At 41.8% G+C, this 14192-nt stretch overlaps 1 protein-coding gene across 1 annotated transcript in view; it reads left to right on the top strand.

Annotated features, from left to right (window-relative positions):
• The first annotated feature begins 13470 nt into the window (after positions 1–13470).
• Positions 13471–14192, top strand: part of ARHGAP21 (Rho GTPase activating protein 21) — a 197313-nt gene continuing 196591 nt past the window's right edge. Inside the window, exon 1 of the mRNA XM_075315549.1 lies at positions 13471–13712. Coding sequence (XP_075171664.1) covers positions 13632–13712 — 81 coding nt within the window. The 5' untranslated portion in view covers positions 13471–13631. The remainder of the gene's footprint in view (positions 13713–14192) is intronic.

The raw sequence follows: 14192 nt of genomic DNA on the forward strand, positions 1-14192 counted from the left end.
GCTCGTGGGGTCCGGAGCTTACAGCTCACCCCGGCAGGCAGAGGGAAGTCATGCAACTAGAAAGTCGTGTGGGTCCAGAAGCGAACGACGGTGTAAGGAAAGGTGGGGAACGGAGACAATGACTTGGCAGATGAGGATGGGTACCATGATAGCGGGGAACAGGTCAAGAAAGAGTAGCCCAGAAACAGTGCACCAGAACCATGAGGAGTGAGGCCATGTCTGTCATAACGGAGTGAAGAATAAATTGAACTATTTTGGTTGCCAAGTGAACTCTGTTGTTGCGTTGGTTATTATTTTGTCTATGATGATGGACACCGGCCTGAAGAAAGCAATAAGTGTCAAGCACCCAACCTGAAGTCACACCCGTACACAGAGTCTCCTTGGTGAAGGAGCGCAGTGCTCGTACGGCCCGGCGTCCGTGCCTTCCTTCAGGTATGCGAACCCATTGATGTCAAAGGCAGGAACCCAAAGGGATGGACTTTATTTTAATATTGTTATAGCCCCTTATCCTCAATGAATATGTACATGTGCATCTCAATAAATTAGAATATCATCAAAAAGTTAATTTCAGTAATTCAATACAAAAAGTGAAACAGATATATTATATTTAGTCATTACACACAGAGTGATCTATTTCACGTGTTTATTTCTGTTAATGTTGATGATTATGGCTTACAGCCAATGAAAACCCAGAAGTCATTATTTCTGAAAAGGATTCCAAAGCGTTTAAAATGGTCCCTTAGTCTAGTTCAGTAGGCTGCACAATCATGGGGAAGACTGCTGACTTGACAGATGTCCAGAAGGCACACTCCACAAGGAGGGTAAGCCACAAAAGGTCATTGCTAAAGAAGTTGGCTGATCACAGAGTGCTTTTTCTAAGCATATCAATGGAAAGTTGAGTGGAAAGAAAAAGTGTGGTAGAAAAAGGTGCTCAAGCAACTGGGATAACCGCAGCCTTGATAGGATTATTAAGAAAAGGCCAGTCAAAAATTGGGGGGAGATTCACAGGGCCGCCACACACAGACGTATCCAGCCATAATAATCAACATTATCAGAAATAAACCCTTGAAATAGATCACTCTGTGTGTAATGACTCTATATAATATATAGTAATAAATCCCTCTGTGTGTAATGACTCTATATAATATATAGGAATAGATCCCTGTGTGTGAAATGACTCTATATAATATATAGGAATAGATCCCTCTGTGTGTAATGACTATATAATATATAGGAATAGATTCCTCTGTGTGTAATGACTCTATATAATATATAGGAATAGATCCCTCTGTGTGTAATGACTCTAAATAATATGTAGGAATAGATCCCTCTGTGTGTAATGACTCTATATAATATATAGGAATAGATTCCTCTGTGTGTAATGCCTATATAATAAATAGGAATAGCTCCTTCTGTGTGTAATTACTCTATATAATAAATAGGAATAGATCCCTCTGTGTGTAATGACTCTATATAATATATAGGAATAGATCCCTCTGTGTGTGTAATGACTCTATATTATATAGGAATAGATCACTCTGTGTGTAATGCCTATATAATATATAGGAATAGATCCCTCTGTGTGTAATGACTCTATATAATATATAGGAATAGATCCCTCTGTGTGTAATGACTCTAAATAATATATAGTAATAAATCCCTGTGTGTGAAATGACTCTATATAATATATAGGAATAGATCCCTCTGTGTGTAATGACTATATAATATATAGGAATAGATTCCTCTGTGTGTAATGACTCTATATAATATATAGGAATAGATCCCTCTGTGTGTAATGACTCTAAATAATATGTAGGAATAGATCCCTCTGTGTGTAATGACTCTATATAATATATAGGAATAGATTCCTCTGTGTGTAATGCCTATATAATAAATAGGAATAGCTCCTTCTGTGTGTAATTACTCTATATAATAAATAGGAATAGATCCCTCTGTGTGTAATGACTCTATATAATATGTAGGAATAGATCCCTCTGTGTGTAATGACTCTATATAATATATAGGAATAGATCCCTCTGTGTGTAATGCCTATATAATATATAGGAATAGCTCCCTCTGTGTGTAATGACTCTATATAATAAAGAGGAATAGATCCCTCTGTGTGTAATGACTCTATATAATATATAGGAATAGATCCCTCTGTGTGTAATGACTATATTATATAGGAATAGATCACTCTGTGTGTAATGACTCTATATAATATATAGCAGTAGATCCCTCTGTGTGTAATGACTCTATATAATATATGTGTTTCCCTTTTTGTATTGAATTACTGAAATAAATTAACTTTTTGATGATATTCTAATTTATTGAGAGGCACTTGTATATTATGGTGTGGTAATTTGCTCATTCTGTGGTTATGAAGACAATTGCAAGAGACCTTGTGGCAGCTCCTTCTGGCACAAAGTGATAACTCACATCAGGGAAGAATCCTTCGGCAATGTGCTGTGAAAATCATTATCAGGTGACAGTGAATGACACAATTTTATTTTTAAACCAACCGCACATACATTTCAGGGAAAAGTGCTAAAAAGATCTATTTTTGTGACTTCCTTGGTTGCTTCTTGACTGAGCTGGAGACGGCTCAAGGAGCAGAGTCTATAGAACGTGACCCAGCGGGGGATCTGTCAGGCTGAAAAGTGAAAGTTATTTGTTCTCATTAATCCACAGACAATTTCTGATTTTGCAAGAAAGGAAAGAAAGATCAGTCCTGGGAAGCAAAAAGGTGGAGTAGAAGCCAAAGATTCTTTATTTCTGAACCTGACTCTCTTAATGCAAATTTATTATATTACGAGTTCACAGCTTCAGAGGTTTTTTTTGTTTTTTTTATGCCAAAAATGAAAAAAAAAATATATATATATATTATTTAAAAAAAATACAAAACCATTTAATACAATTATACATTGTAGATTTCTTTAAGAAAAAAAAAGCATTTTTCCCAGTGCAGAAGTTAATAAAGATGCCCCTGTTGTCCCCCATTCTTCAGGATTGCCCTTGACCAAACTGACAGTCTCCTCTTCTGCAGAGATCAAGACAGAATTAAGGTCCGTGAATACCTCTGGGCAAAATATTGTCAGCAGTGCCTAAGAAATACACCCATATAGTGCACAAAATCATGCTACCACAATGCCCCAAAACAGAGGTAAATTACAGTCACGTACGGACAGTGATGTAGTGACAATAATAAACATTTCATTACTGGAGTGTTTTGCTAATGCCCAGATAGCAGGTCCTAGGTTTCCAAGCATCTTAAAAACTTAAAGGGCTTATCCATAAAAGCCATATATCACTTGTCAATAGATAGGAGATAAATGTATGATTGTAGAGGTCAGTGTCCCATTATAGGTCCCGAGCTTTCTATTACAGAGAGGATAGAATGGGGTGTTGGTCATTCAGACTACCACCCTGTCAAGTAGTGATTACCGGGGTATTGCCAGGAATAAGGGAATCCCCAGGGAGTGCCCTAGTGAGTCCTGGCGCTGGGAGAGGGGAGCGGGGTCATCTCCTGCACTCACCTGAGACTGTTCCCTACACTCCGTAATATCCCTATATGGCAGGGACCCAACAAAAAGAAGTCGCCTTGCCATTGGCTGTTGGGCTCACATTAAACTGGACATTTTTGTACCCTATGTATCTCAATTTTTGCATGTTTTCCATGTTCCAAATTTATGGAAGGAGATAAAGATAAGAGTTCATAGAAGGAGCCCACGGGACCTTCAAGATTTGAAAAGTGTTTGTGTGGAAGAATGGGCCAAAATCCCACCTGAGCAATGTAGACAACAAGTTTCTCCATACAGAAGCCGTCTTGAAGCTTCATCACCAACAAAGGCTTTTGTACGAAGTATTAAATAAATTTCAGTAAGTGTGTGCAATACTTTTTCCCTGTGTCATTTCTTATTATTACATATAACTTAATTTATGGATATATATGGTTTGATTTGTTTGCCTGTGTGCATTGGATGGGTTGTTACCGACATCTGGTGAGAAATTCAAGTCAATAGAACTTTTAGAAATACTGTATATTTACTTGGAAATTTGATAACGTGTTCAATACTTATTACCCCGGTGTATATTGCAGTGTCACAGTCATATTATTTCTTTGCATTTTAATGTATATAAATTGATGTATTAAGCGCTCGCCCTTTATATATCCCTGCATTGCAGATTGCCATGCTTGAGAAAGGCTCATCCCTGTTATTTATGGAGCTGAAATGTTGCACTTGAGATGGGTCAATAAAGTAACCTTATTTTTTGCACACTTTACGTAAGTGCTGTCTTATTTATATAGTAGAAACACATATAAATAGATAAGTATGATCTACATAGACACACAAAGAGATATAAGATAAGTAGACAGATAGAACTGTGATAGATACATTTGAGACGTAGCTAGAAACACAAATAAATAGACAAAAAAAAATAAAATCAGCACTTTTTATGCAAAATATGTGCAAAACCCCCAAAATTATCACCAAAACATCTAAGGGTACCACTCCAGTGTTTCTTTCTATTGCACCACTGGAGTGGTGCTTTAAATCTGGCTCCCTTGCTCCTGGTCTTATACTCACCTTCTGGCGTCTTTTTCTGTTATCGTTGTCCATATGGTCGGTCTACTAGAGCATGCCAGAGATCACAACTCAATATAAGTCTATGGGAGCCTCGTTTTGCTCTCATAGACTTACATTGGGAGCTTCTGATGTAACTTCTGATTTCCGGTCAGAAGTTACAGGCATTAGATGGCGCCACAGGACCGGAGTGGAGTTGGCAAAAGGTGAAGTCGCCGGAAGGTGATTATATAAGAAAAAGACTGATGGCACATCCTACCATTCTAATGTGAACAGGTACAAACTGAACATGAAACATAGTAACAAAAAGGAGACAGTTGCACTCATTAGGGCTAAGATATGTGGAACAATGAATATAGACATGCATTACTGCTATGGAAAATATGTAAAAATTGAGATACTTAGCACACAAAAATGGCCAGTTTTATGTGAGCCCAACAGCCAGCAGTAAGGTGACCTCTTTTTGGTGGGTCCCTGACTACTCTAATGCCTATCTTTGGGTTACAAAAAACCTCCAATTTATGGGCGGACAGGAATCTGCAAATAAAGAATTAAAATCGCATGAGGCTGAAGAGCAGGTGTACTCAATCAGAAGGCAGGACCCCATAATATAAGAAAAAGACTCATGGCAGGGACCCAACAAAAAGAACTCGCCTTGCCATTGGCTGTTGGGCTCACATTAAAGTGGACATTTTTGTACCCTATGTATCTCAATTTTTGCTTGTTTCCATAGCAGTAATGCATGTCTATATTCCCATATACATTGTTCCACATATCTTAGCACTACACAGTTCAACTGTCTTCTTTTTTTTACTGCGTTTCATGTTCAGTTTGCAACTGTTCACATTAGAAAGGTAGGATGGGCCATCAGTCTTTTTCTTAGATTACAGGGCTATGCCTTCTGATTGAGCACTCCGCTCTTCAGCAGTAGACGATTTTAAATCTTCTTCTTTTGCAGGTTCCCGTCCGCCTATAAATTGGAGATGGTTTTTAACCCAAAGAGAGGTATTGGAGTAGGCAGGGACCCAACAAAAAGAGGTTGCCTTGCTGTTGGCTGTTGGGCTCACATAAAACTGGCCATTTTTGCGTGCTTAGTATCTTAATTTTTCCATGTTTTTCATAGCAGTAATTAGCAGTATTGCATGTCTATATTCCCATATTCATTGTTACACATATCTTAGCACTACAGAGTGCAGCGGTCTCCTTTTTGGAAGGTGAATATATGACAGGGGGCTTAGATTTAAAGCAAAACTCCAGTGCAGAAACAAAAAACACTTGAGTGGTGCATTAAAAACAAGAAATCTAAATATGGGGGCAGTGCTCCAAAGTCAGGGAAAACGGATTTTAATAATCCCATTCTTTAATCAGCCAATGCTGATAACTCCGTTTTTTCATCATCTGATTTTGGAATGCGGCCCCAAGTTTTGGGAGTAGATAGATAGATAGATAGATAGAGGGATAGATAATAGATAGAGGGATAGATAGATACAGGGATAGATAGAGGGATAGATAGAGGGATAGATAGATAGAGATAGATAGAGGGATAGATAGATAGATAGATAGATAGATAGATAGATAGATAGATAGATAGATAGGATGGATGGATGGATAGATGGATGGATAGATAGAGATAGATAGATAGATAGAGGGATGGATAGAGGGATGGATAGAGAGATGGATAGAGAGATGGATAGATGGATGGATAGATGGATAGATAGATACAGTCATATGAAAAAGTTTGGGCACCCCTATTACTGTTAACCTTTTTTTTAATAACAATTTCAGCTATTTCAGTTTCATATATCTAATAACTGATGGACTGAGTAATATTTCTGGATTGAAATGAGGTTTATTGTACTAACAGAAAATGTGCAATCCGCATTGAAACAAAATTTGACCGGTGCAAAAGTACGGGCACCTCAACATAAAAGGGACATTAATATTTTGTAGATCCTCCTTTTGCAAAAATAACAGCCTCTAGTCGCTTCCTGTAGCTTTTAATGAGTTCCTGGATGAAGGTATATTTGACCATTCCTGTTTACAAAACAATTCCAGTTCAGTTAAGTTTGATGGTCGCCGAGCATGGACAGCCGCTTCAAATCATCCCACAGATTTTCAATGATATTCAGGTCTGGGGACTGGGATGGCCATTCCAGAACATTGTAATTGTTCCTCTGCATGAATGCCTGAGTAGATTTGGAGCGGTGTTTTGGATCATTGTCTTGCTGAAATATCCATCCCCTGCGTAACTTCAACTTCGTCACTGATTCTTGCACATTATTGTCAAGAATCTGCAGATACTGAGTTGAATCCATGCGACCCTCAACTTTAACAAGATTCCCGGGTGCTGGCATTGGCCACACAGCCCCAAAGCATGATGGAACCTCCACCAAATTTTACTGTGGCTAGCAAGTGCTTTTCCTGGAATGCCGTGTTTTTTTGCCTCCATGCATAACGCCTTTTTGTATGACCAAACAACTCAATCTTTGTTTCATCAGTCCACAGGACCTTCTTCCAAAATGTAACTGGCTTGTCCAAATGTGCTTTTGCATACGTCAGGCGACTCAGTTTGTGCCGTGCTTGCAGAAACGGCTTCTTTCGCATCAGTCTCCCATACAGCTTCTCCTTGTGCAACGTGCGCTGTATTGTTGACCGATGCATATTGACACCAACTGCAGCAAGATGATGCTGCAGGTCTTTGGAGGTGGTCTGTGGATTGTCCTTGACTGTTCTTACCATTCTTCTTCTCTGCCTTTCTGATATTTTTCTTGGCCTGCCACTTCTGGGCTTAACAAGAACTGTACCTGTGTTCTTCCATTTCCTTACTATGTTCCTCACAGTGGAAACTGACAGTTTAAATCTCTGAGACAACTTTTTGTACCTTCCCCTGAACAACTATGTTGAATAATCTTTGTTTTCAGACCATTTGAGAGTTGTTTTGAGGAGCCCATGATGCCCCTCTTCATAGGAGATTCAAATAGGAGAACAACTTGCAAGTGGCCACCTTAAATACCTTTTCTCATGATTGGATACACCTGCCTATGAAGTTCAAAGCTCAATGAGGTTACAAAACCAATTTAGTTCTTTAGTAAGTCAGTAAAAAGTAGTTAGGAGTGTTCAAATCAAGAAATTGATAAGGGTGCCCATACTTTTGCACCGGTCAAATTTTGTTTAAATGCGGATTGCACATTTTCTGTTAGTACAATAAACCTCATTTCAATCTAGAAATATTACTCAGTCCATCAGTTATTAGATATATGAAACTGAAATAGCTGCTGCAAAAACCCAAATTGTTATAAAGAAAAAAGGTTAACATTAATAGGGGTGCCCAAACTTTTTCATATGACTGTAGATAGATGGATGGATAGATGGATAGAGAGATGGATAGATAGATGGATAGATGGATGGATAGGTGGATGGATAGGTGGATGGATAGAGAGATAGAGAGATGGATAGATAGAGGGATAGATAGAGGGATAGATAGATGGATGGATAGAGAGATTGATAGATAGATAGATAGATAGGATAGATAGATATGAAATACCCGACAGATAAAAACACATACAAATAGATAGATATGAGACGCCCTTATTTTTGGGCTCGCACCATCCTGCACTGGAAATATACTGTAAAAAGAGGCCTATAAAATGTTAATATTTAATGAGCAGACAGATGCCGCGCTCAGCCCTGTCCCAGCAGGGAGTACAGCATTAGTCTGGCCATGTGTTCACTCTGCATAAGCTTCTCTGCTTACAAAGTTCAAGATTGGATTCAGAAAGTGTGGAGAAAGTGGCCGGATACATGTAACGGGCATAGTATCGGTGGCCGGCACAGAGAGGCAGCCATGACTTGTGAGATCAATGATTGCACAGGTTACAGGCAGATTTGTCTCGGCCACATGTGCCGGGAGTGAGCGGAGGGGGAATAGACACCCGAGGGGAGACGTCTATCTCCATTCCTGCTATGCACCTGCTTCCAGTCACAGCTGAGGCAGAAATGGCCGGCACAGCGGGCATCCCAGACACACATTACATCAGAGCGGGCTATGGGGGCAGCCATTGTCTGTGAGGACAGGACTGCGTGGTTCAGTCACAGACAAAACAGCAATTTCGGATCACTTGGCTGCACAGGGAGGTGACAGCACTGTGTATGGGAAATATAGATCCCCCCCCCCCCAAAAAAAATATGTATTTTCTTCAGAAATATAAAACCATAATGGTCAACGTACACTACACTACTATTAATACCTGTACAACTTAATAGACCCCAGTATTTTATATGTGGAAGCCAATTTTACAAATGCCACCAAAATGTTAGCGTTCCTTTATACACACAGTCACGGCTGAAAGTGTTGGCACCCTATAAATTGTTCCAGAAAATTAAGTATTTCTCCCAGAACATTATTGTAATTACACAGGTTTTGTTATACACATGTTTATTTCCTTTGTGTGTCTTGAATCAACACAAAAAAAAGAGGGAAAAAAAGGCGAATTGGACATAATTTAACACAGCACTCCAAAAATGGGCCAGACAAAATTATTGCCACCCTTCCACAATTGGGGGTAAATAACATTGCTTCCAGCATGTGATGCTCATTCAAACTCACCTGTAGCAAGTAACAAGAGTGGGCAATATGAAAAGCACACCTGAAGAAGGGGAGAAGTTGACTCCATCTTTGCAGTGTATGTCAGTGTGTGGGTCACAGTAAGCATAGAAAGAAGAAAACTGTTGAAGGACTTGAGAACCAAAATTATTGAACGATATCAACATTCTCAATGTTACAAGTCCATCTCCAGAGAACTTGATGTTCCTTTGTCCATGGTGAGCAACATATTCAAGAAGAGAAATATTGCTGAAAGATTGCAACGCAGGGTAGTCCAGATAGTGGATAAGCAGCTCCAATCAAGTTCCAAAGAAATTCAAGCCATCTTGCAGGTTCAAGGTGCATCAGAGTCAACAACTGAATGAATTGCAACACTATGACAGGAGACCCAGGAGGACCCCACTGCTGACACAGAGACATAAAAAAGCTATACTGCAGCTTGCCAAAATGTATGTGAGTAAGCCAAAATCTGTCTTGTGGAGAGATGAGACCAAGATAGAGGTTTTTGGTAACACACATCATTCTATTGTTTACCGAAAACAGAACAAGGCCTACAAAGAAAAGAGCAAAGTACCTATTTCCAGGTATGGTGGAGGCTCAGAGATGTTTTGAGGCTGTTTTGCTGCCTCTAGCACTGGGTGCCTTGATGGTGTGCAACACATCATGAAATCAGAAGATTACAAAAGGATTTTGGGTCACAATGTAGTGCCCAGTGTCAGAAAGCTGGGTTTGCATCATTGGTCATGGGTCTTCCAAAAGAACAATGATCACAAACATGCTTTAAGAAGCCTCCAGAAATGGATGGAAACAAAGCGCTGAAGAGTTCTGAAGTGACAGCAATGACTGGACCTAAATCCCATTGACACCTGTGGAAAGATCCTAAAATTGCTGTTGGGAGAAGACGCCTTCAACTATGAGAAACCTGGAGCAGTTTATAAAGAAGAGTCCAAAATTCCAGGTGAGAGGAGTAAGAAGCTTGTGATAGTTATAGGAGGGATTGATTGCAGTTATTTATTCCAAAGGCTGTGCAACCAGGTATTAAGTTGAGGGGGGACAACAATTTTTGGAGTTTTGTGTGAAATTATGTCCAATTTGCCTTCTTTTCTCTGTTTGTTTTTTTTTGCGTTGTTCCAATGCACAGGAAATAAACACGTGTATAACAAAACCTGTGTAATTGCAAGAATTTTCTGGGATAAATACTTCATTTTCTTAAACAATTTCAGGGGTGCCAACACTTTCGACCATGACTGTATATATATATATCATAGACTTTGGCTATTAATCTGTAACCTTTATACCGAATATATAGGTAATTCAGTAATGAGATATTCCGCCAGATGGTTCCATCTAAGGCGCTGTTCACATTCATTCTATTCTTGAGACATTCACTTTGTTTTAGGAACAGACAACGGAATAAGTGATCCCCATCAGTTATACAAATGGGGGGGGGGACACATTAATAATAACAGGACCTGTCGGAGGTCCCTTTTGTTTAAGAATAGCAGAAAAGGTTCTGCATACAGGACATTTATTCTGTTTTAAAAAATTGACATCAAACAGACCACGTAATGATCGATGAGGACCCTCTCCTTCTATTTGCATAAGCCTGGTGCATTTAGCTACAGATATATAGATAAACCGATATATACCAGAATGTGCCCAGTAGAGGGATATGTATACACCAGGAAGGACCCAGGATGGGGACATATGCTAGGAAGGGGACATATATACTAGGAAGGAGACATATATACCAGAATGTGCCCAGGAGGGGGACATGTATGGCAGGAGGGGCTCAGGATGGGGACATATGCTAGGAAGGGGATAAACCAGGATGGGGACATATGTACCAGGAGGAGGACATATATGCTAGCATGGGGACAATAAACCAAGTTGGTACCTACATATCAGGAAGGGGGGCCCAGAATGGGGACATATATACCTGGAGAGGGACATATATAGAAGAAAAGACACATACCTTGTTTTTCCAAAAATAAGACACTGTCTTATACTTTTTATTGCCCCCAAAAAAGCGCTAGGGCTTATTTTTGAAGGAGGTCTTATTCTCGGAGAAACACGGTTGGGGGTAGGTTTACACCCGCAAAAAAATAGACCCACTCCCTTCCCAGTGGACTCAAACTTACCAGACCCCAGACGGCTGAGTGACTCTGAAGTCCTCCCTGTGATCTCCGGCAGCCGCTGCCAGCAAATATGCTGCACACTGCCTCCTGCTACTGAAAGGACGCACACACATACTCATAACACAGACACTCATTCACACACATCAGATATCACACACACACACACACACTCCATCCATCCATCCAGCAGTACAGAGTGCGTCCGTTAGGTTATACCTGTCAGGAGCCCGTACATTCTAGCATGTACCCCGGCCGCAGGGGTGGGAGGATGTCACGTGTCCCAGGTCCTTGCGCTCCACCGCACGACTTCTCAGGATCGGTATCGCTGGATGTGGTGAGTGTGTGTGAGCAATCTGAAGGGTGATTGTGTGTGTGTGATGTGTGATTGTGTGTGTGATGTGCGATTGTGTGTGTGATGTGTGTGGGGGGTGCGATCGCTACAGGTCCTGCCACTCAGCGTCTGCTCAGTGTGATTGCGGGGTGCCCGCTATGTATAATGAAATGTCCTGCAGTATCTGTAACATTTTTAGCTTCAAGGACACTTCATTATTGAATTGCAACTATGGCTCATTTTCAGGGGACGGCTTATATTTAAGCCTTGCTCTGAAAATACTTAAAATTACTGCTAGGGCTTATTTTTGGGGTAGGTCTTATTTTAGGAAAAACACTGTATATACCAGGAGGAGCACATACATACCAGGAGGATATTATACAGAGGGACAGTGTGTGTGTGTAGGGAAGATAGTATACAGTGGGGTTCTGTGTGTGTGTGAAATATATATACATAAAAAAAAAGAGGGGCAGCTTGTGTGGGGGAATAGTATACAAAGGGGCAGCGTACTTGAGGGATATTATACAGAGGGACAGTGTGTGTGGGATTATTATACAGAGGGACATTGTGCATGGGGATATTATACAGAGGGGCAGTGTGTGTGTGGGATATAATACAGAGGAGCAGTGTGTGGGGATATTATACAGAGCGGCAGTGTGTGGGGGGATAATATACAGAGGAGCAGTGTGTGAGGGATATTATACAGAGAGACAGTGTGTGTGGGTAATATTATACAGAGGAGCAGAGTGTGTGGGGGGGGAATTATACAGAGGTGCAGTGTGTGGGGGAAATATTATACATGGGGCAGTGTGGGAGAGATATTATGGAGAGGGGCGGAGTATTGGGTCTATCCATTTTCTGAGGGAAATACTTTGTTTTCTGGAACAACTGCAAGGGTGCTAACACTTTTGGCTATGACTGTGTGTGTGTGTATATTATATATATATATATATATATATATATATATATATATATATATATATATATATATATATATATATATATATATATATATATATATATATACACACAAGTATTTTCAAGAGTGGCGGTGAGCCTGTGGGATGTTTGCGGGATGGAGGCGGAGTTGTGGGTGGAGCCCGGGCGGAGTCTCGAGGGAGCCTGAAAATGTTGCCAGCATGGGGCCCTGCAGTTCCTAGTGGGGGCCCTGTGGGCGAGGGACTGCCCCCAGACGCCACCGCACGCTGGGTGTGTGCACATGTTGCTTTTTTGTTTGCAGATTTGGCTTAGAAAAAAATGTCATTTTTTTCCACCGAAGAACGCAAAGAAAACACATGAAAAAAACCACATCAGAAATGCGTCAAAAGCGCGTTTTTTGCTGCTGATATGGTGCAGAAACCTCTGCAATGGAACACTCAGCCTTCGGCCATGTGCACACGCTGCATTTTTCCTTGTAAAACTATACAACTGCTCCTGCAGAACAGAGCGGAATATTATGGAAATAGCAGAAATAAAAAGACAAAAAAACAAGCGGTCCGGTCCAACTTCAAGGGCGCGTCCATAGCCACCTGCGCCGCACAGGCCACGCCCCCTACTCCTCCTCTATAACTGCCCTCAACAGCCCCCGACCCACTTTTGAAGCCTTCTGGTGGGTGACGTCACTTGCACCGCCCCCTTTCTTTAACCTCTACACTACCAGCGCCCTCTGTAGACACAGGCATTGGTGAAGGCGCAGTGTACGCTCACTCCCGTCACCGATAGGGTTACCGTAGTGGGCGGAGCAGTAACGTCGCCTCCTGATTGGTCTGAGTGCTGCAGCCCCCGCCCCCCGCCGCTCTCACGGCGCCTGTCGCTCACACACACTCTGTGCACGGGCGGCGGGTGGCACGATGTCCGCTCCGCTCCGCCGGCCGCTCGGCCTCCCGCGGCTCCCTGTGTCCCGGTGACCGCGCTCCTGCCTTCCCTCCAATGTGGACTCCTTCGCGTCTCCTCTGTAATTCGCACGGGGAATCATGGCGAGCTGCCGGACTGCTCCAGCGGAGGGCGACGGCGAGAAGCAGCAGCAGGCGCTCATCAGTCCGGGCGCTGAGGAGGTGAGAACAGAGCACCTGCAGGGCTGCATGCTGGGAGTTGTAGTCCTCCAGCCGGGCTCGCCCCCTGTGTGGCCCCCCATTGTCCCCCTCCCCAGGACGCCTCCGCTCCGCCCCTTTTAATTCTCTTTTTATTCCTGGCCGGTGCACTCAGACAAGTGTGCGCTGCAGGAGCCATCATTGTGCGGACCGGCTGCTGCAGAACCTCTTGTTGGGGGAGGGGTGCACTCAGTCCAGATGGGCTCTGGCTCCTTGGTGACCTCTGATTTTTGTAAGTGGTCACATAGCTGGTTGGTAGCCAAAAATCCCAGCTCACTGGCCACAATCTAAATCTCATGCGACCGGTGAGATTTTGTTTGGTTCTGGAGGTGCCGTGTGGCCGGAGACTGTCCTCCACCTGCAGCGACAATTATTGCACCGATAAAATATTAAACTATGGAGCAACTTGATGGTAATTGGTTCTGGGTGCCGAGCTCTGGGCTG

This window comes from Anomaloglossus baeobatrachus, chromosome 6, assembly GCF_048569485.1.
Source record: "Anomaloglossus baeobatrachus isolate aAnoBae1 chromosome 6, aAnoBae1.hap1, whole genome shotgun sequence".
Lineage (NCBI taxonomy): Eukaryota > Metazoa > Chordata > Amphibia > Anura > Aromobatidae > Anomaloglossus > Anomaloglossus baeobatrachus.